Below are 24396 nucleotides of genomic sequence, written 5' to 3' on the forward strand. Positions count from 1 at the left end.
CAATGTGGGAAAATTGGGGCAGCATATAGAGGGTTTTATTATTAAGTAGATTCTGAATACAATTAGGGTGCTAGAAATACCTCTATCCAGAGACGGATATTCCGGCTGATCAGCTACCGGATGAACGATTCCACAGTGACTCCGGCTATTCCTTGCGCTGGACAGCGAAAGTTTCTCCACGCACTTTCTGGAACTGCGTCACCCCCTTAGGGACTGCATCAGCCTCTTTGGCTCTGCATCAACCTCTCAGCTCTCAGTTTGTCCCACTGAATCACCTTAGCACAACCTTTGAGCCCTCTATGTCAACTGCATCAACCTCCTGGTCTTCTGCGTCCTCTGCGTTGGCCTCCTCAACCTCTGCGTCAACCCTTGCTGCCTCTGCGTCAACCCTCCAAGGCTCTGCGCTGCCTCTTCTGACACTCTGCTGCCTCTCTGATATGATTCCTCGACCTCCTGCCAAGCTGCCTCTCACTGCAACTGATCACTTGTTCGATTTCCTCAGCAAACCACGCCCCAGAAAAATTGAATTGACTGATCTCTCAAGTTTCTTGGTGTATCTCCAATTGACCCTCAAGCCTCCTCTTATACTTTTCTTGTTGACAATTCAACGGCCGAGATTAAGTCCCTAATCAACAGGTAAGATTAGATCTGGCTTGATCCTCGTTATTTAGAACTTTCTCACCCACATTATATTAATACACATTAATACTTTAATTTTTCTAAGTTTATACTTAGGAACCCCATTAAAAATATTAATTATTTTAATATGTCTCCATCCGGGTGGAATTTCCCCAAATGATTTCTGGGTCTTGGAGATCTCATGTGCCTTAGCCTCTCCACCAATTTTCATGGATAGAGCACATATGATGCTACCAAAAATCAACACTCCCTGTTAGTGAGGAATGTGCTCTAGTAATGCTTCGCCATAGAAACATCACATTGATCCTCCGCATCGGTACCTATGCTGATGCTTGACCTATTGCCTCACATCCTCTGCACTACTGCTCCCTGTACTGCGGTCCATGACACTACAACTACCATTGCTACATTTGTACCACAACTCCCTCTCAAAATGCTGCCCATAGCACTGCCACTGCTAACTACTGCACTGCAGCGTAGTTACCGAGAAGTAAGTAACTGACTTTACCCAACCACTGACATCTTGGTTAGTCTGGAAGCCTCGTGATGTTGAAGCTGCCTTTGTTGCTATCCTGTGCTCCATCTTCTGCCACTGCGCTGTTGCAAACACCTCAGTGCCTCTCGCACTGCTGCAACCTCTACTGCACTGCTACAGACTTCTGCACTCTAGCGTTGCCTTGCCGCTCCATCACACTTTGCTCCACCCGACACCTGTCATCATGCTACTGTCGTTAAGGGCTCCCGTAGAATTTGGGCACCTCAAGGATCCTGCCCCTTCTTGTAGTCCTTCTGACTACAACTGAATGTCTCCCCACCTCTTCTCCAGAGGTGGATGAGCACTCATGGCACAATTGTTATCAGTCTCGACGTCCTTCTCTGACTTAGCTAGAGCTGCCTATGAATCAAAAGCTTCTCCCTTGCATTTCTTCCTGGGGCACTGAGATGCATAATGTCCCAGCTCCTCACAGTTGAAGCACTTGACATTGGAGATGTCCTTTTTCTTCCTCTTCCCTTACTGTCTCGAAGATGCTAGAGACGCATCCTCCTCTTCTTTCTTGACTCGAACTCCCTTGCCACTACTCCCCGCCTTGGTCATCCTCCTGATCTCTTCCTGTCGAAGAGCTGTCCACATATCCTCCCAACTGGGGAGAGTCGCTCTGCCCAAGATGCTTTGGACAAATGTCTCCCAGTCCTCAGAGACTGCATTCAGAGTAGTCCTGACCATAAACTCTGGATCTGGTGTAGACCCCACAGAAGTACGCTGGTCCCGAATTTCTTGCAATCTGAGGAGGAAGGGATCTATCTCCTCTCCCTTCTGCATTTGAGATGACCCTAGCTGATTCTCTAATAGCATCTTCCGCTGCACTGAAGAGCCCTGGTATAAGGTGGTTAGGGTGTCCCACATCTCCTTTGCTGTTTTCTTTTCAATAATATGTGTTATGACATGATCTTTTACCTCGTCTACGATCATGCACTTCGCCCTCTCCGGAGCCTCCTCATACTTTTCATTCTCAGCTGGGTCAACTGGGATAGCTACTACTTTCAAGGTATAGTCCTTGATGCGATGTCTGTCCAGGACTGCCAGGATCTTGGCCTTCCAGATGACAAAATTGGAAGCCCTGTCTAATCTGTCCTGATACCTTAGTCCATTCACTGCTATCTCTGCTCCTCTTTGAGACTCCCTATGAGTCCTGATTTCCCTCTTGGAAATCCTATGGCCAACTTTTGAATCGCTCCTCTCCAATCCTCCTATGCAACAGTAACTCAGATTTGCATTCTTTGGCTAGAAATCTGTCGAGGTAGTGCTTCCCTCTACCTTGGTTCCGTGTCCTTAGACACTATTCTGCACTGACAGAAACAATGTCCCACCAACTTCTCAAATCACATTCTGCACAGCTCCCTTGGCCTTGGCAACTGAAGAATTTGAGCCCTTTAGGCTCCGTGCAATTGTGAAAAAGGATGAATCTGCTCCTCCGGCCAGTTGCGTCAATCCTACCTGGCTGAGAAGGATGACGTGGCTCTGCGTGAGCCTCTTCTGCCTCTCTATGCCTTTGCGCTGGCCCTTCCCTTGGCTCGAAATGCTGATGCAGGCTCTGCGTGAGCTTTCATGTCACCTCTAAGCACTACATCACCTCTTCTCTTGCTGCTTCAGCTCTGGAACAACGCTGTCTCTCGGGATAGCTGCTTTTGCTGCAAAATTTTCAGATTTCTTCTGCTGGCGTCTTCAGTCCTCTTGTGATCTGTAATTTCTCTGATACCATGTGAAAATTTATGAATCTAACACATTAGAAGCCCCTATTGCAATATCTGGTTTATTATCTCCTACTTGTTCTTTACATTAACAAGTTATTTATATGCATAAATACCAAAATAAACACAATTGCAGCCTTCAAAAATATACAGATCAACAATTGAAATAAACTGAGACAACACAAGGGACACCGTTATTTTTGGACAATCGTCCTCGGAAAATCCCAATGTGGGAAAACTGGTGCAACATATAGAGGGTTTTGTTATTATGCAGATTCTGAATACAACTAGGGTGCTAGAAATGGTTCACCCTTCAAGGAATTTCCTTGGCAACAATACCTCTATCCGGAGACAGATATTTCGGCTGATTAGCTACCAGATGAACGATCCCACAGTGACTCCGGCTAGTCCTTGTGCTAGACAGCGAAAGTTTCTCCACGCACTCTCTGGAACTGCGTCACCCCCTTAGGAACTGCGTCACCCTCTCTGGCTCTGTGTCAGCCTCTCAACTCTCAGTCTATCCCACTGAATCACCTCAGCGCAACCTCTGAGCCCTCTGTGTCAACTGCGTCAGCCTTCGCGTCAGCCTCTTGGCCTTCTGCGTCCTCTGCGCTGGCCTCCTCAACCTCTGCGTCAACCCTCCAAGGCTCGGCGTTGCCTCTTCTGGCACTCTACTGCCTCTCTGATATGTATTCCTCGGCCTCTTGCCGAGCTGCCCCTCACTGCAACTGATCACTTGTTCGATTTCCTCAACAAACCATGCCCCAGAAAAATCGAATTGACTGATCTCTCAAGTTTCTTGGTGTATCTCCAATTGACTCTCAAGCCTCCACTTATACTTTTCCTGTTGACAATTCAATGGCCGAGATTAAGTCCCTAATCAACAGGTAAGATTAGGTCTCGCTTGATCCTCGTTATTTAGAACTTTCTCACCCACATTATATTAATACACATTAATATTTTAATTTTCCTAAGTTTATACTTAGGAACCCCATTAAAATTATTAACTATTTTAATATCTCTCCATCCGGGTGGAATTTCCCCAAACGATTTCTGGGTCTTGGAAATCTCATGTGCCTTAGCCTCTCCGCCAATTTTCATGGCTAGAGCACATCCGATACTACCAAAAATCAACACTTCCTCTTAGCGAGGAATGTGCTCTAGTAATGCTTTGCCATAGAAACATCACACTATCCTCTGCATCGGTACCTGTGTTGATGCTTGGCCTGCTGCCTCACATCCTCTGCACTGCTGCTCCCTGTACTACTGTCCATGACACTGCCACTGCCACTGCTACATTTGTACCGCAACTCCCTCTCAACATGTTGCCCATAGCACTGCCACTGCTAACTGCTGCATTGCAACTCAGTTACCGAGAAGTAAGTAACTGACTTTACCCAACCACTGACATCTTGGTTAGTTTGGAAGCCTTGTGATGTTGAAGCTGCCTCTGTTGCTATCCTGTGCTCCCTCTTCTGCCACTGCGTTGTTGCAAACTTCTCGGTGCCTCTCGCACTGCTGCAAACTCTACTGCACTGCTAAAGACTTCTGCACTCTAGCCTTGCCTTGCCGCTCCATCACACTTTGCTCCACCCAACACCTGTCATCATGCTACTGTCGTTAAGGGCTCCCTTAGCTGGATATGATCTAAGAGTTTGGGCACCTCAAGGATCCTGCCCCTTCCTGTAGTCCTCCTGACTACAGCTCAATGTCTCCCCACCTCTTCTCCATAGGCGCATGAGCACTTATGGCACAATTGTCATCAGTCTCGACATCCTTCTCTGCCTTAGCTGGAGCTGTCTTTGAATCAGAAGCTTCTCCCTTGCCTTTCTTCCTGGGGCACTGAGATGCATAATGTCCCAACTCCTCATAGTTGAAGCACTTGACATTGGAGATGTCCTTTTTCTTCCTCTTCTCTTGCTGTCCTGAAGATGCTAGAGCTGCATCCTCCTCCTCTTCTTTCTTGAATCGAACTCCCTTGCCACTACTCCCCGCCTTGGTCATCCTCCTGATCTCTTCTTGTTGAAGAGCTGCCCACATCTCCTCCCAACTGGGGAAAGTCGCTCTGCCCAAGATGCTTTGGACAAATGTCTCTAGTCCTTGGAGACTGCATTTAGGGCAGTCCTGACCATAAACTTTGGATCTGGTGTAGACCCCACGGAAGTAAGCTGGTCCCGAATTTCTTGCAATCTGAGGAGGAATGGATCTATCTCCTCTCCCTCTGCATCTGATATGAACCTAGCTGATTCTCCAATAGCATCTTCCGCTGCACTGAAGAGCCCTGGTATAAGGTGGTTAGGGTGTCCCACATCTCCTTTGCTGTGTTCTTTTCAACAATGTGTTATGACATGATCTTTGACCTCGTCTAGGATCATGCACTTCGCCCTTGCCCTCGCCTCCTCATACTTCTCATTCTCAACTAGGTCAACTGGGATAGATACTACTTTCAAGGCATAGTGCTTGATGCGATGTCTGTCCGGGACTGCCAAGATCCTGGCCTTCCAGATGACAAAATTGGAAGCCTTGCCCAATCTTCCCTAATCCCTTAGTCTATTCACGACTATCTCTGCTCCTCTTCGGGACTCCCTCTGAGTCCTAGTTTCCCTCCTGGAAATCCTGTGGCCAACTGTCAAACTGCTCCTCTCCAATCCTCCTATGCAACTACAACTCAGATCTGGATTCCTTGGCTAGAAATCTGTCAAGGTAGTGATTCCCTCTACCTTGGTTCCATCTCCTTGGACATTGTTCTGCACCCACAGAAACAACGTCCCACCAACTTCTCAAATCACAATCTGCACAGCTCCCTTGGCCTTGGCAATTGAAGAACTTGAGCCCTTCAGGCTCTGCCCAATCACGACAAAGGCTGAATCTGCTTCTCTGGCCAACTATGTCAATCCTACCTGGCTGAGAAGGATGACATGGCTCTGCGTGAGCCTCTTTTGCCTCTCTCTGCCTTTGCGCTGGCCCTTCCCTTGGCTCAAAATGCTGATGCAGGCTTTGCGTGAGCTTTCGCGTCACCTCTTCTCTTGCCGCTTCAACTCTGGAACAACCCTGTCTCTCGGGATAACTGCTTTTGCTGCAAAATTTTCAGATTTCTTCTGCTGGCGTCTTCAGTTCCCCTGTGATTTGTAATTGCTCTGATACATTGTGAAAATTTCTGAATCTAACACATTAGAAGCCCCTACTACAATATTTGGTTTATTATTTCCTACTTGTTCTTTACATTAACAAGTTATTTATATGCATAAATATCGAAATAAACACAATTGCAGCCTTTACAAATATACAGATCAACAACTGAAATAACTGAGACAACACAAGGGATACTGTTATTTTTGGGCAATCGTCGTTGGAAAAACCCATTGTGGGAAAACCGGTGCAACATATAGAGGGTTTTATTATTAAGCAAATAATGAATATTACTAGGGTGCCAGAAATGGCTCACCCTTCAGAGAATTTCCTTGGCAACAATACCTCTATTCGTAGACAGATATTCAGACCGATCAGCTATCGGATGAACGATCCCACAGTGGCCCCGTCTATTCCTTGTGCTAGACAATGAAAGTTGCTCCACGCACTCTCTGGAACTGTGTCACCCCCGTAGGGACTGCATCACCCTCTTTGGCTTTGCGTCAGCCTCTTAGCTCTCAGTCTGTCCCTCTAAATCACCTCAGCACAACCTCCAAAGCCCTCTGCGTTAACTGCGTCAGCCGTTACGACCTTTGTGTCAGCCTCTTGGCCCTCTGCGTCCTCTCCACTGTCCTCCTCAGCCTTTGCGTCAACCCTTGCTACCTCTGCGTCAGTCCTGCAAGGCTCTGCGCTGCTTCTTCCGACACTCTGTTGCCTCTCTGATATGTATTCTTCGGCCTTCTTTCGAGCTACCCCTCACTGCAACTGATCACTTGTTCGATTTCCTCAGCAAACCACGCCCCAGAAAAATCGAACTGGCTGATCTCTCAAGTTTCTTGGTGTATCTCCAACTGACTCTCAAGCCTCCTCTTATACTTTTCCTGTTGACGATTCAACGACCGAGATTAAGTCCCTAATCAATGACTAAGATTAGATCTGGCTTGATTCTCGTTATTTAGAACTTTCTCACCCATATTATATTAATACACATTAATATTTTAATTTTCCTAAGTTTATACTTAGGAACCCCATTAAAACTATTAATTATTTTAATATCTCTCCATCCGGGTGGAATTTCCCCAAACGATTTTTGGGTCTTGGAGATTTCATGTGCCTTAGCCTTTCCACCAATTTTCATGGCTAGAGCACTGCTACCAAAAATCAACACTTGGTTGGAGAATGGGCTACTCTCCCTGTGTCATTATGACCTTGGTTGGAGAGTGGTTTGATAGATTAGATAACATCATGGATTAACATTCTTCAAGTACTTGGTTGAAGAATTGACATTCTTCCTGTACTTGGTTCAAGAATGGTCCGATGGACTGACATTCTTCCTTTACTTGATTAAAGAATGGCTTGATGGACTGACATTCTCCCTTTGTCACCTTGTTACTTTGACCTTCGTTTGAGAATGATCCTAGAAGCTACTCAAATGAGTAGGAGCCTCCCAACATCGTGCTCAGATCTCTTTCTAGAGTGAGCTTAATTGGCATCGTGCTCAGATCTCTTTCTAGAGTGAGCTTAATTGGCATCGTGCTCAGATCTCTTTCTAGAGTGAGTTTGTTTTGATGTTTTTGGTGTTGCACCTAGACTATGTGTCGAGACTAGTCATTTGATGGTGAACTAAGACTATATGTATGAGGCACTGACTAAGTGATTGATGTCAGTGATGATGATATTAATTTGATGCTGATGATAATGATATTGATGATGATGATAATGATATTGATGATGATGCTTGTCCAATCTTGATCCTTCCTTAGGGAACTTGTCAACTTGATGACATCTTGATAGTGTTTATGAGTACCTCCCTCGCTAAGAGTGAGTGTTGAATTTTGTAGCTATGGTCGGTTTTTGTAATTAATATTTTTATCATTAATGTACTTATAAAACATGTTCTTCATGCTCAAAAGAGAAATTATATTCTCTATGTACTTGTCAAAAGAAAAATTAGAAGGCTTGTTCTTCATGACCTTCTCAAAAAGAAAATTTGAATTTTAAATTTCGGTTTATGGCTCCACAAGAAGACCAAGTCGGCCCTCCTCCCTATCAAGTCTGCTCAACCCTAAAGAGGCACCTATTCAGCCCCCAAAGAGACTATATATAAGATCACTTGATATTCTTCATTGAGTAATTTGGATCTCATCATCTAAAGATATATTTTGCTCCCTTATGTGAAGAAGGACAAAGAAAAGAAGATTGAAGCTAGAGGAAGAAGAAGATATCTCGCACATGTGGAATATGATCTCTCTGCTACTCGCACGTGTGACCAGACGGGGCTGAATATTTTGTGGAGAAGTTCAAATTTACTGTGGAGGAGAGAGACTTTGACTGAGCCTTTGAACAAGATTTGAAGATGCTATTTTGGAGGGTTGACATGGCTTCTTGGTGCACTGTTGGACCAATCGTCTTGCTGGTCAATTTGTCTATGACTTTGATGTCTTGTTGAATTCATTCTCTAAGGAGAGGATTGTTGGGCTTTTACCTCGTGTGGGTTTTCCCAGGGTAAATATCTTGTGTTCTTTGTGTGGATGTTTCTTCATGATCCTACTATCATTATATTGTCGATGCCTTTTGTGTAATTGTTTAATGATGAAATAATGGATAAGTATGTGAAAGTGGACTAAATCATTAGAATTACTTGGATAGAAGACCCTATATGAAATCAACAAGTTCATCCTAAGGCTAAAACCAGAGTTCTTTTGAGGCACACTGTGATATGTTTTTGGGGGTACTTTCTGGCTTGTGTTAGCTCTTTCTTGAGGCCAGTTTTGGCCCACCTGAGGCCTCTTCTTGTAGCATAATGTGGCTATCTCAGGGGCCGAATTTTGGACCCATTCCTCATGCTAAATCTTTGATCAAGATTCAGGGTTCTAAGGCATCTTTTCAGTGTCCTTTTAGTTGATTTTTGGTAGCATCGGATGTGCTCTAGCGATGAAAATTGGTGGAGAGGCTAAGGCACATAAAATCTCCAAGACCCAGAAATCGTTTGGGGAAATTCCACCCGGATGGAGAGATACTAAAATAATTAATATTTTTAATGAGACCCTCAGTCTAAACTTAGGAAAATTAAAATATTAATGTGTATTAATATAATAAGGATGAGAAAGTTCTACATAACTAGGATCAAGTCAAATCTAATCTTAGCCATTGATTAGGGACTTAATCTCGGCCGTTGAATCGTCAACAGGAAAAGTATAAGAGGAGGCTTGAGGGTCAGTTGGAGATACACCAAGAAACTTGAGAAATCAGTCAGTTTGATTTTCTGGGGTGTGGTTTGCTGAGGAAATCGAACAAGTGATCAGTTGCAATGAGGGGCAACTCGGTAGGAGGTCGGGAAATACATATTAGAGAGGCATCAGAGTGCCGGAAGAGGCAACCAAGAGCCTAGGAAGGCTGGCGCAAAGGCAACAAGGGTTGACGTAGAAGCCGAGGAGGCCAACGCAGAGGACGCAGGAGGGCCAAGAGGTTGACACAGAAGCCATAGAGGCTGACGCAGTTGACGCAACGGACTTCAGAGGTTGTGCTGAGGTGATCCAGTAGGACAAACTGAGAGCTGATTGGCTGACGCTAAACCAGAGAGGGTGACACAATCCCTAAGAGGGTGACGCAGTTCCAGAGAGTGCGTGGATCATCTTTCGTTGTCCAGCACAAGGAACAGTCAGAGTTGCTGTGGGACCGTTCATCGGTTACTGATCAGCTGGAATATCTGTCTTTGGATAGAGGTATTGCTGCCAAGGAAATTCCCTGAAGGGTGAGCCATTTTTGGCATCTTAGTTGTATTTAGAATTTGCTTAATAATAAAACCCTCTATATGCTGCACGGGTTTTCCCGCTTTGGGTTTTTCCGGGGACGATTGTCCAAAAATAACGGTGTCCCTTGTGTTGTCTTAGTTTATTTCAGTTGCTGATCTGTATGTTTGTGAAGGCTGCAATTGTGTTTATTTCGATATTTATGCATATAAATAACTTGTTAATGTAAAGAACAAGTAGGAGATAATAAACCAGATATTGCAATAGGGGTTTCTGATGTGTTAGATTCAGAAATTTTCACATTTTCAACTTGTCCTTCTGTATTTCAGGGTGTTTTAAGGCAAATCCAAGATTGTTTCAGGGTTATAACTAAGGCATAGATTCCTGGTCTTTTGGAGACTGATATGAGGCAGAGTGAGAGCTGTTTTCTAGATCATCTTATGGCAAAACAAATCTTTGCTTAATCTAAAGCATACCTTGAAATCATTCTTAAGCAGGCATTGAAGTCATTTTGAACAGACCTTGAAGCCATTGTTGAACAGAACTTTGAAGTTATCCTTGGCACATATAAGCAGCCGTCTGGAGCTATGACCTAGAATCAATTTGTTGCATTTGAGGTCAAAATTACAGTGGCAAACTTGCTAGAGCAGTACTGGAAATTGAATATGTTCAGGCAGAGATAACAATGATTGTATATTGTTGTATTTGGGTCATTACCCCTGGTATAGGAGACCAGGAAGTTATTCTAAAGGGTTGCAAGGTGCTAGGGAAGGATGTTGTAGCTTCCTTTAGGAGGTTGTCACCTCCTTCCAGTGGGAGATGGTAAATATTGGGGTTGTAGCCCTTCCAGTTGTAGCTTCCCTTTAATATAATTGTTCATTTATATATCTTGTGTTCCTTCCAGTGGGAGATGGTAAATCTTGGGGTTGTAGCCCTTCCAGTTGTAGCTTCCCTCTAATATAAATAAATTGTTCATTTATATATCTTGTGTGACATTACTGGTTAATTCTTTTGATACTAAATTGTAAAGAAAAGTGAAATACTGATTTATCCCCCCTCTCAGTGTTTCCAACGAGTGCCATAGACTAACTTTAGTCTTTTGGGCATTAATATAGTTTACTTCTATATAAATACCATAGCTTATGATTTCATTTGCAGAGTGCAAAATTTGTTGTTCTACTGAGAAGGTCTGTATTATGTAACTGTAAAACATATTTGATCAAGCACAAGATTCCTTAGAAAACTTGGAAACATGCAGCTCGACCAAGTTGATATTAACTCTTCGATATTAAGTCGTTTCTTTGGCTTTTAATTTCTCCACTCCAATGATGGACCTAACCTTTTAATGAGTTTCTGGACAGGCTCTTTTGTTGCTTGCTTCTTTCAGTTATGGGCTGCTCGAAGGAAGTTTAATATGTGTTTCACTTGATCACTGCGCATTTATTTCATCATCCTCTAGTTGTTGCAGGACAAACTCTTCGCTATATAAAATGAGTTTCAATTTCTGGGACTTTCCTCTCTTAGAAATGTATGCCTTTGAATCATTATAAGAGGGAATTCCTTCATCACTAAGTCACAGGGCACGTCCTCCAAGGTCCCGTGTCCCGTATTTTACGTGTTGGACACGAAAACGGCCCTAAAACGTGTCGAAAACGTTTTTCATCGTGTCCTGTAAAATGTAAAACGTATTTGCCGGTTTTCGTTGTGTCCTACATCTGGAAAACACGTATTCCGTTGATAGAAAACGTTGCTTGCATAAGCTACAATTTTTTTTGAAAGAAACAAATAATTTTTGAGTAGGGCAGCTTAATGATCAGGTCTAGGCCCTAGTATTGATATGCTATTCATGGTCATGTTAAATTCCTAAAGTAAAAGTGACATTCTCCTTGATCTTCATTTTCATCCTTTTACTTAAATTTTTAACATTACCATGAAATGACTCAGGATGTTTGAGAGTGGTTCCGGCCTCATTGGATTTCATATGGAGAAAGTAGAATTTTAGATTTCATTCAAAATGCAGCAGACTTATCAGTTTTTCAGGATTTCAGGATTGGGAGATTGTAATGTTTCCAGGTGACACCACCTGCCCGGGCTACCCCTGCCACCAGTAGAGGACGTGGTCTACCTCCTGTAGCTCCTACTTCTAGTTCTTCAGCTTCTAGAGCATAGCAAACTCCATTGCCAACTCCACCAGCACCAACATCTACATCTAGAGGGAAAGGGAAAGCTGTGGCATTTTCTCTCAAGAGGGGCAGAGGAAATCAATAGGATTAGACTTTAGTTATTTTCTTCATTTTATTGTATATGACATTGTGACATGATGAGATACATTATTATATTTTTTGTTGATATTTTTAGGCTAAGTTGGGACTCAAGAGTCAGGACTTACTATTCAGGACATGATTCAATGTTATGTGTGATTTTAGCACTAGAAATGATATTAAACATCTTATATATTAGTTCTTTTATCATATTTATGTGTCAATGTATTTATTTTATGTTGTAGATGGTTTAGATATTAAAAAAATTGAATAAAAATGAAAAAAAATGAATATTTTTGTACCAAACGATTTTTTCCTGATTATTTCCGATTATTTCCCGATAATTACGATTTTTTCCGATTTTTTCTTCGCATCGATATTATCCCGATAACGATTAATGCAACATTGTTGTAAACACTGAACAATGATACATTTTGATTTTGATGACTTAATGGAAAATCTGCATTTTATGGTTTTAATATTTAAGTTCTAAATTTATAGTTAGTAGTAAGTACTTAGTAGTTTCTTATGTGCTTGTAAGTTGTACATGAACAATGAACATTGAATATTCAAGAATCAAGACCAAGCATATCACATTCTAATTTCTAAATAGTAAATTTTGATTCTATTTATTTTTTTAAAGTGAACTATGAACTTTGAGAAGTAATTATATTTTAATTTGATTAGATAAGCTGCAACCTGCAATTTAATATGGATAAAAAACTATATTTCGGTATATATATATCTATATATACATATATATATTTTATTAAATATATATAAAACGTGTCCCCTGTGTCCTGTTTCCAGGTCGCTACATTTCTTATTGAATACTCGTATTTACGTGTCCTCCGTGTCTCGTGTCCTCGTGTCATGTGACTTAGCTTCATCATTATACTTTTTTTAGCCTTTAAGTGATTGTATGCTCCCCCTTATTTCACTGGCTATCCATATTGTGATACTGTACTCATTTTATTTCAAAATTTGCTGCTCTTGCTCATAACCTTGCATTGCTACATAACTTGGTGTTTTGTGATGTCCCCATTTTCTGTGCATACAAAAATCACTTGGGAGTTTTGCAAAATTCTGGAAATATTAGAAAGGGGAAATATTATTTTGTGAGGGAAGGGAGAAATTATTATTTTAATGGGATGGTGGCAAAATAATATTTTATTGGAGGAGGAAGGAAAATCATTATTTTAATGAAATGGCCGCAAAATAATATTTTATTGGAGAAGGGAGGAAATTATTATTTTATTGGAAATCACGGCAACTTATTATTTTATTTCAATGATGGCAAAAAGTGGAAAATGGCCCCCACCAATAAAATAATAAGGAAAAAGGGAGAATCTAGAACCTAGAGGGTGGCTCCATGACAAATTATAAAAGGAGGAACTCAATTGCAAAGCCATTCTATTCTATCATTTCTATTTGACATTGTGAAGAAACTCAAGCAAGTTTCAAGAGTTTCATACGAAACTCATTAGCTCATTTCGGTGGACTTCAAGTGCCACCCTAGTTAGCTTGTTGGGAAGATTATTTCAGATCTTCCACTGGTGGATATTGCAGAGAATCTTCAGCATATAATTCAATTGTTTGTAGGTGCTCCGACATTGTGAAATTTTAATTTATTTGCAGGACTATATCATCTTCTAAGAGGGACAAGTTATCTTTCAAGTTGGAAGCAGAGCAAAAAAGGGGGACGAGTTTCAGACTGAATTAGCAAGTGTGGGAGGATGATTTATATTGTGCTTCAAGTATTTAATGAGGGCCGAATTTGTCTCTTGTTGAAGGGGCCGAGTTAGCCTTTCAAGAGGACCGAGTTTGAAGAGCAATCTAATCCTATTTCATTTATCATTCAGAGATTAAATTGTACCCAGAGATTGTGTTAATTTCCTTAAGGCCGAATTGGGCATCTCTTTGCTATTCGCTCAGCTGGAGAGTGGGTTTTTAAAAAGTATTTCCAGATTTGTTAAAGGGCTGTTTCTCTCTCTGAAAACTAATACATTCCAGCAAAAACGAGCCCTTCATTAGCTTTGTTCGAAGAGGGACGAATTGCATCCTAACAATGGTAAATTTCTGCAATATTGGTTGGACGTTTCCTTCATTCCTTGAGTTTATCAGTCACAAAATCCCAGTGGTATCAGAGGGACCAGATTTATATCAGTCAGAAGGGAAGCTGATATATATATATATATATATATATATATATATATATGTATTTGTGCCCAAAGGCATGAGTTCTGGTTACCAGTGTTGCTGAGCGTATAAATCAGTCACCCAATTAGCTTCTCAGAGCGTATACATGGCTGTAGCGTGGTTGTTGTTTAATGTATAAAGGGATTGAACTCCTGTAGCTTCTATTGCTGATATCCTCAAGGACTGAATAACTCCTGTAGCTTCTATTGCTGATATCCTCAAGGACTGAATACATAAAGGGGAGATTCACTGCTGCAATTTATATCAGATTCCTCTATTTGTTATTCACTGTTATTTTGACTTAATATAAGGCCTCCCGTATTCATATTCATTGCTTCATAAACTCATATCAGCATTATCTATGTTTCTGGGTATGAAATAAATCAGTTTATATCAGTTTGAAGTATTTTCCTATCAAATGTTGTTCACTGTGTATGTGTAATTGGAAATAAATTACGAAAGTGCACCTACAACAGTCACTAACCCACTTTTTGACAAAAATCCCACCAAGACCAGATTTAACAAACTCATTAACATTGGGTAGAACTGGAGGTATTTCCAAATAGGAATATTACGGGTTTCCATATACTTCCATATCTTTTTCGTAGTATAGACAATGTATCTGCTATCAATCTAATTACTGCTGATTTGTCAAATGGTCTTCTGTTAATCTTGCATCACTGCATACAAATGGTTTTTCTTGTTCAGTTCACAAATTGTATTATTAGTGTGTAGTTTCATCTCTGACATTTTTGCTATAGTGCTGTTATTTCTTTGCATTACCTTAGTGCTTCATTGTAACAAGCACAGAAGACTGTTTATATGAATCTTAATTATTATGGAAATCTAATTTTAATGTGGTACTTTGTAGGTAGACGGACATATTCAGCGCTTGGATAAGTATATGAAAAAGTTTGATGATGATCTCCGGCGTGGTATCTCTCTTAACTGTTGGCTAATGTCTTGGTTTTGGGGGTTCGGGAAAAGGAGAAAAGGAAGGAAACGAGTGACAAAATGAAAACAACTTGAGAAAAATCTTGTCTTTTAAATATGATGTTTGGGAATGTGAGGGAAAATACTTCGTTCCTTATTTTTTCGCTGCATTCTATGGTTTTGAGAGTCATAGCTGGCACTTGATTTTCAACACGATCGCTTGTGCAAGCCTATTTCACAACTGAATTTAACTTGTTTTGCTTGTGCAGAAAGGGAACTTGCAGGTGGGGTAGTAGCTATGGATCATAATACTGATACTAGTAGTAGATCAGCAAGGGGACATGAAAGCAGCAAAGCTGGGCGTAAAAGGTTTGCTCACTTTATGATAGTTGATATGTTGTTGAAAATGACTGTTAAACTTACTCTGTTAAAGTTGTCATTTTGAGTTGTTTGAACTTTGAATGGTGAAAGATGTGTGTGCTCTCTGAGTGATAGCCAATATTGGAGTCCAATAAGTTTTATGATTACGCTTTGTAATTTTCTTTAGCCAAGCTTTTACAGTTGGTAATATTCTTCTTTGGGAAATCCTATTTTTAATCATGTTCTGGAACATGAAAAGGGCGAGAAGAAAAAGACAAATTTTACATGATATAACTTCAACAGACACCCCACTTTTGACAAATTTTTCTTTAGTATCTAGTGTTTGTGGCCTTGGACCTCCTGACCATCCACTGAGCACTGGTCAATGTCATTGTGAGGACATGCAAAGTTTAATTAGTTGTAGAAACCTTCTCTATTGTATGCACACTAATAAAATTATAATAATAATAACAACGAGATAGAACAAGAGAGAATGATGCATGATAGGATTTATGATCCATTATGAAAGAGGTAATGAATACAAGGTTCAGTTTCAACTTATGTTGAATGAAATGCTTATCTAGGCAGCCTTCCAGAACCCACAATGTTCAAAAACGTTGAATCAGGTATGAACTGCCTTGGAAACATTGTACACTGTACCGTATGTATATCATGATTTGGAAACTTAGTATGGTATAGTTGGTGGCATTTCCAATGCGTTTCAGTGATTCCCAGCCACGTTTTGGACACACCCAGGCACCCATGTGTCGTGGGACCCATAGGTAGCCTAAAATCTAATTGGTTTGCTGGTGGATTGAAAGAGTTTTCTGAAATGTCATCTTTGGATGAGAGGAGGACCATGGACCTTTTACCGCAAAATCTAGCAGGCCGAGTACAAAGCCTCACTAGGTAATCTAGGTCTATATAGCAACAAAGAGATTAGCTATCACTATCACCTCAATGGCCTTTCTCCTGTGGTTGTGGTAAGATATTATCCTCACAAGGGAGGCTTCCCTTTGCCAGGCTTAGAGATTAAATGACTAGGGTTCCAAGCCAAATGTTTCTCCAAGGAGTTTCTAGGTAAACCATCTAGAAATGTCTTTAATAAAGGAGGACTCAAGGGTGATAAGGGTCTAATGGTTATGGGAGAAGGTATCAACAAAACCTTGGAGCCCAGTGTAAAAGCTACAAGTGTTCCAAGTACTCTTTCCACCAACCCCAGTAAACTAAGGAAAAGATGTTGTAACTTAGGGTTTCAAACTGGGCAGATTTACCACATGCAAAACCTTATGATAGCCAAAAAATAACTATAAATAATGAGATCATCAAAGGATTGAAGGCTATTAAAGAGGTAAGCAAAGGATAGGTCAACTTCAGGTTTTTAATGGTTCACAATGCATAGAACAACAATATAAACCCTAGATGTCAGCCTTAAATTTGGGGTGAAAATATGCAATAAATGTTATATTTTGCTTTCGAAATATTAATAAATGCAATTTACACCTAAAGGGCAATAACATATAGGAACGTAAATGTTATTAAATGCAAATTTAAACCAAGCCCTAACCCCAGCAACCAAAAATTGAGGAAAAAAGAGATTTAAAAAGATGATCCCACAACTAGACTAGTGCCTCTATTCAATTGAGCAATGGAATCAATGAAGGCGAAGTCAATAATGGAAGAGCGTGGATAGAGAGGGTGGAACCTAATTTGTTTATCTTAGAAACTGTAGTGTTCCCAATTTTTGTGAGTGCAAAATTCAATAAAGAGTTTTGCCAATTTTTGGTGATATTAAATAGAATGGAGAAAATATCATTTTGTGGGAGAAAAGTGGAAATTATTATTTTAATGAAGAATGGCGGCAAAGTAATATTTTATTAGTGGAAGGTGGGGACCACCAAGGGAGAGGACTAGCAATTATAAATAGAGCCCGGAGGCCTCCATTTGGTATTTTTGATTATTTGACAATTCAACATTAGTTCTCTTGAGTGTTGAAATTTCTAAATGTTACCCATTAGAAATCCCTACTGCATTATCTAGTTTATTTCACCTACTTGTTTATTCCTTAACAAGTTATTTATGCATATAAATACTGAAAATAAACACAAATGCAACCTTAACTCATCTACAGATCAACAACTGAAATACTAGACAAAAACACAAGGGAAACCATTATTTTTGGACAATCGTCCCTGGAAAAACCCAATGCAGGAAAATCGGTGCAACAGTTCTGAGGGTTTTATTATTATGCAGATTTCTTGAGTACAACTATGGTGCCAAATTGGCTCACTGAACAGAGATTTTTACACGACAATAATACCTCTTCTCAGTGACAGATATTCAGCTTCTCAGCACTAGTCTGCTCCACAAAAATCCTTCTAGCGCTTCTCCAAGGCTCTACTTCAGCCCTGCTAGCCTCTGCGTAGCTCTAGAACCCTCTGCGTCAACCTTCTACCTCTCTGCGTCAACTCTCTGGCCCTCTGTGTCACCCATGCAGGCCCCTCAGGCCCTGTGTAGTCTCTAGCTGCCTCTGCGTAGCCTCCTTAATCATTGCGTTGACCCTCTGGCACTATCTTTGCCTCTCTGCTATGTACTCACTGTTAGCGTTTGAAATTTCACCTCAGGCTGAGAAAGGCAAACTCCAAGGCAACATCAAACCACTTAGCCTCGTAGCTAGCCCTACGGGGCAGGAGAGGGCTCTCTCCGGTCTATCTCGATATAAGATCTTCAAAGGGCGAGATAACCAATAAGGAAACACTGATTTTAGGCTAGTAAACTGATTTAAAAGTTTGAATTGGGAAGTTTTAGGATTTTGGTGGAAAGTTGGGGAAGGGCAATTTTGGGTGCGGGGATTGGACACAGTTTCTGTAGGGGGTTCTTTGGGGCGAGGTAGGAGACAGTATTGATGCCTTTGATAGAGGTGGATGGATGAGAATGACCAGTGAGGAGTTAAGGAGAGCAAGAAATAACCTTGAATTCCCCTTAAACAGTTGAAAACATTGATATTAAGAAAACTTAAAAGCAGAGCATGACAATCATGAATTCTACTTTAACACTTCATTTGCCTAATTTGCAGAAGGAAAAGTAAGGAAATGATTCACATAACACACTTACAAGTACAAAGAGAAACACACCATCAATACATGTGACCACAAGAATCCCAAAAAGGACTGCAAAACCCTGGTCTTCCTTTGCCAAAAATTGCAGAGATACAGTGAGTAATACAATAAGAGCTTCTCCCTCAAGAGTCCAACCATGAAAATGAGCAAGAAAGTACATAATATAGGCCACCTAACATCTTTCCCTGCCTCTAGGGGTCGAGCTCACTATCCTAGGAGCTGTTTTAACCAATTCTAAACTAAGCACTGAAAACTAGTCAATCAAAACAACTTGCCTCTATAAGCTAGGCAACCAATTCATTCATTAAATTTTGCCTATCTTATGAATGAATCTTCTAGAAGAGATAAATAAGTGTCTAAACATCATAAAATTACATCATTCACAACAAGGAGGATGAAAATCAACTCCAAAAAGTCAAATCCAGTCAAAACTGCGTTTTGCTGAGTTGTAGATTGAATTTCTGTGCAAACTGCCTGATGGGTCACGCGCCATTCCTGAATGGGTCGCGCGCCTTTGGAGGCACTTCTAGGTGTCCAAATGAGGCAAAAGTGGGCTTGTTGGAAAGGTCTGGATGTTTACTTTCCAACGTAAGTGGAATTTCTGAATTTGGTGGTCATTTGCCCCTCCAAAATTGCAATCTTCCAAGACTGCTTCCTGTGTGTCAAAAATGTGGCAGAAAGTCATTTTTTGCTTGTTTTTTGACTTTCTGGAGGCCCAAAACTTGGTGAAATTTCTTGGTAATGGCTGAGCAAGTGTAACTTTCCATGACAAATCCAGAAATGCTGAGTTTTTCCAAAATGGAGTTGCCAAACGAAAGCGCGTGACCCATCGGTGAAGAAAACCTGTTTTTTGCCAGAAAAATCACAAATGACCCAAAATGCTCAAATTTTTTTGAAAATTGTGCTAGAGTTGAGTTATTTAATATCATGCTCCTTCAAAGAAGCCTCAGCCAAGATGTGGAGGGGGTCGGGCCTTTTCCCTCGTTTTTGTGCTTTGGCCAACCGTCTTTGGAGCACTTTCATTCTTGCCTTGCATACGTGCATCCGCGCCCAATAATGATTTTTCATGTTCCTGAGCAAGTCCTTATCTTGGTTGGCCTTGGCCAGCAACCTCTCCAAATGAGCATTAACCTGGAGAAGCATAGCCTCTCGCTCAACGAGTACCAAATCGCCGGGTCTCTTTCGAGCCAAGTTGCGGTCCTCATGAATCCTCCGCAACTCATCAAGAGTGTGCTCATCCTCCAACTGCTTGTTGCGCTGCTCTAAATATGTGATCGTCCATTGTGCCCCTTCCAATCTTCGCTGCAATGAATCATTTTCAGCTCTTAGGTGCTGAATGATCTCCTTTGACTCTAGGCTAGGAGAACTGATATCAAGATCAACAACCTCTATGTCTGGAACAGCTGATGGCCCCTCATCAATCCTGGGCTGTTTGCCCTTCTCTGATACCTGTGCTGCTGTCGGAGACGAGGCCCCTTCCACCTGGTGTGGAGATAACACTCGTGGTGCTGATGAAGAAGGCGAGACCCCTTCCACCTGATGTGGAGAAAATACTCGCCGAGCTGCTGCAAATAAGGCCCTATGGCCTTTCTGATAAGTGACCAATGGAGGAGAGTTGACATGTCTAATCTCAGGGATATCATGCTGTTGTGATGGTCCTCCCTCCTCATGAACAATCTCAGGATGTGGTAGTGGTGCTGTGAAAAACTCATGAGAGATAAACTCCTCCCATGGGATGCCATGCTGAGCCAACTGATGTATGACCACAAGCTGAATCAAACCATAATGATAGAGGCTCCTATATTGTTGTGCTGGGCTCTTCCTCTGCATCAAGGGCACCATCCTCTCAATATTCTGGCACAAGAAAACAGGGGTGTTCATCATCTGAACCCATGTGAAATGCATCAACAAGCGAATATGGTATGAATACACACGTGAAAATCTGCCCTCACAGGGGAAATAGCGCATGATAAGCCTCATCAAAGGAGCATACTCATTCCTCAAAAATCTGAAAGGAAATACACCCGTCACTTGTCTCATAAATGCAGGTTTAATGTAAGGCTCATACTGAAAACTGTCCAATATTTTGCGCTTGTTCCACATTTCTCCAACATTTGGTATCCCTGTTGATTGAGCAATCATCTCAGGTGTCAATGTAAAATCCACCCCTGCAAGGTTCACATGCCCATCATGCAAATGCAAAACAAACAAGCGAGCCAACTCCCTGTGATGCTGAATCTGAGAGATCCTCTCGCAAAACTCATAACATGACAGATAACAGAAACATGTGACTGCAATTGGACAGGCCTGCAAATCGGTCAAAGAGGTGGGCTCCTCTCTCTTATGGTGACCGCTCTTACCACCCCTGTGAGGCCTCCTATGTACCTCAAACTCTGAAGCTGACTCATGGTCATCACTTTGCTCGTAATCGGTTTCGGTTTCTGACATGGTTTCAGGAGCAAAGTGGCTGAAATGTACTGCTGCTTCTGCTTTGAAATCTGCTGTTTTAACTGTTTTGAAATGCTGTTTCAAGGGGACAAGTAGCACAAGGGAAATGTTAGGGAAGGGAGACTTGGAAGGGAAATTGGGAAAAATATATGAAACAGGGAGTTTAGGGGAAGAATTATGACATATACATCATCATACAATTTCATTTGCAAGGATGTTATGGGAGGTAGGGTTTAGGGTTTGATTTTTGATTTCTTAATATTTTTGGTAGGGAAATTAAATAACAGTGATAAGGGAGTAAGAAATGGGAGGTGGGAAAATGTAGGAACAATAGGAATGAAAAGGAATACCTTAAAACAACAAAACAAACCCTAGCAACTTTGATATTTTCAAGCAAAAGCACATGGAGTCTTTACTTGCAAATGAAGGCTTTTAAAATATTATCATGATCTTCTCAAGCTTTAGCAAACCATAATTTATATGATTGAAGGCCTACCTGACAAGCTTGAACAATTTGTGGTCGCTTGGCAGCTTGCTGGTAATTTTCTGTGGAGGAAACCCTGATGGGTCGCGTGCACTGCCCAACAGGTCGCGCGCACTCAACGGGTCGCGCCCGTATAAAATTTACACTGGCGGAGGTGCCCTGATGGGTCGCGCGACCCGTCTCGACGGGTCGCGCGCCTTCACAGTTCACCAAATTCGCCCAAATGCTCTTGAAAACGATTTGCTCTATTGCTTGAAGGCACAATGAAGCTTAATGGAGGGAGAGAGAGACTTTATAGCCTTGTTTTGAATTAATTTCATGTCAAAACCCTCTTTCTAATGTTTTTCATGACACTTTTTAAACTTTGAATGCTGCTGACTTTTTGGTTTCCTTTTGTCTTGAAATTGGTTGAATTGATGTTTTTCCTTGATAATTTTTGCAGGGATAGCTTCTGAAGAGTCTTGGCAAAGGGGACCAGGGTTGCGTGTTGCCTTTCAAAGAATTTTGAATTTTTACAATTTTTACAAAATTTTGAGAAATGACCTTGGCTTTAAAAACAGGGTTTTTAAATCCAAGGTAAAAATTAACTGTACAAGATGAAATCTTTTAAAGAAACACTTTGATAATCATCCCTCTGGCCTGCTGGGCATTTATTCACTTTTAGAGACATGACTTTGAAGACAAACTGGACCTAAACCCTAGACCTAAGACTTTTGACCTCAAGACAAGACAAGCAACTTTGATATAGTTTATTGACTGAAACAACTTGATCCAGCAGTGCCAAGAGGGGAATAAAGACACCAGCTCCTCCATCAGGGTTATGGCATGCCTAATGGAATGCAATAAGATGACACTGATGAGACACCTACTTATGCCAATGCAAAGAGCTTTGATCGCTGATGGAGGGCTACTAGACCGACTCTAACATTGGCTCCAATGGGGATGGTAGCTCCTTGGAGGTACCAAGAACCTTAGACCTCTGGGAGAGCAGACCAGTGCTTTATAATCATTGGGCAATGGAGTCATTATTTACACATGTGACCCAATTTTGGACAACTTTATTGACTTTGACACTTGACTGAAAATCAAACTAACTTCGACACAAACTAACTCAACTTTGTGCAGAAAATGGACTGATTAAAACAACCTGAAAAACTCACACCAACTAATCTCCATCTTCAGAATTATAGCCTTCACCGCGGGCCCCAGACTAAAGATGAAAGATCAGTTCACACTTGCAGCAGAATGAAAGTAAAATGGTAATTACAATGATAATGACTAGAGCAGAAAATGCTCAAACATGATACCTTTTGAGAAGCCGGCCATTTACCGACCCACCGAGACAATCATCACCGTTCATTTCTTTGAGAAGAAAGGCATTTGGACCACGGTATGCTGCAATTTTGTAGGGACCTTTCCACAAGTTGTCGAATTTTCCATGTTTCCCTTTGTCTTCATTTCGGGCATCCCATCTCAAAACAACATCATCTATCTGAAAATCATCCGGTTTTGCTTTTCTGTCATAGATTTTCTTTATGCGCTCTTGCAACTTAAGGGAATTTTGAAGAACTTCCTCTCGTGTCTGCTGTAAATGAATCATTTGACTAATCCGCCGTTGCATAGGATCCTCCTCACCATCAGCTTCTTGAAGCAACTTTGCTACCGGAATACTAAGTGAAGTAGGAAACACTGCATCTGTCCCGTAAACCAGTTCAAAGGGTGACATACCAATTGACTTCTTTTGACTTACGCGATCAGCCCATAATGCATTTACTAATTTTTTGTGCCAGCTCTTCTTATTGATTTCCAGCAATTTCTTTATGATGTTTACTAGAGATTTATTCGAAGATTCGGCCAGCCCATTTCCTTGCGGATGGTAGGCGGTCGAATGCCCCAAGCTGATGTTGTATTTGTAGCAAAAATTAACCATCTTCTTTGATTTAAACGCTGCTGCATTATCTGTAATCAACTTATGTGGACAGCCGAAACGTGACAATATGTTATTCTCAAGGAAAGAAATAATTACAGAGTCCGTGGCCTGCCGGGTGGGAATGGCTTCAATCCACTTCGTGAAGTAATCAGTGGCGGTCAATATCCATCGATGCTGCCCGGAAGATGCTGGGTGGATTTCGCCAATAAAATCCAAGCCCCACTGCTGAAATGGTGCACTGATTTCAATGGGCTTGAGAGGTAACGGCTGTAATTTCTGCTTTCCTTGAAAAATTTGACATTCATGACAACTCTTAACTGCTTTATAGACATCAGAAAACAATGAAGGCCAATAGAAACCTGCTCTCAGGATTTTATTAGCCGTGGTCTTCCAAAACAAGGGATCCCCGCAGTCACCTTTGTGAAAATCCTCAACAACTCTCTTAGCTTCTTCCTCGACTAAACAATTCAGCAATATGCCACCGGGGTCTTTCCAATAAAGTGCAGATTTGATGATGCAAAATTTGGCAGCTTTTAATTTCAATGTCCTAGCTTTGTTTCGAGGCATCCCAGGGGGTGAAGATAAATTTTGAAGCACATATACAATATCAGCATACCAAGGAGAGGAAACAAAGATATCGGATACCTGTAGAGCTGAATTTTCTTCATCTTCATCGGATAAGGCAGCAATCAAATTGATGTCTAGGACATGGAGATTTGTTTCAGCCATCATCTTAGCAAGACCTTGACCCTTGATCAACTTGGTAGGCTTAATTTCCACATCATATTCTAATAATGCAGCGATCCACTTTCCCCTTCTTCCTTCCGGTTCCGCTTGTACCAAAACATCCTTAACAGCTGCGTTGGGAACATATGCCAAAATATGAGAATTC

General features: G+C 41.3%; 1 protein-coding gene across 3 annotated transcripts in view; it reads left to right on the forward strand.

The window, feature by feature from the left end:
• The window catches only part of LOC149217998 (PHD finger protein ING1-like), a 280739-nt gene that overhangs the window by 132266 nt on the left and 124077 nt on the right, over nucleotides 1-24396 (forward strand). For all 3 annotated transcript variants that reach the window (XM_089383720.1, XM_089383718.1, XM_089383719.1), the window contains exons 4-5: nucleotides 15102-15165; nucleotides 15433-15532. In XM_089383720.1, coding sequence (XP_089239846.1) covers nucleotides 15102-15165; nucleotides 15433-15532 — 164 coding nt within the window. The remainder of the gene's footprint in view (nucleotides 1-15101; nucleotides 15166-15432; nucleotides 15533-24396) is intronic.

The sequence above is a fragment of the Pinus tabuliformis genome, chromosome Q, assembly GCF_031772625.1.
Source record: "Pinus tabuliformis cultivar Carrire ecotype Pingquan chromosome Q, CPIR1, whole genome shotgun sequence".
NCBI lineage: Eukaryota > Viridiplantae > Streptophyta > Pinopsida > Pinales > Pinaceae > Pinus > Pinus tabuliformis.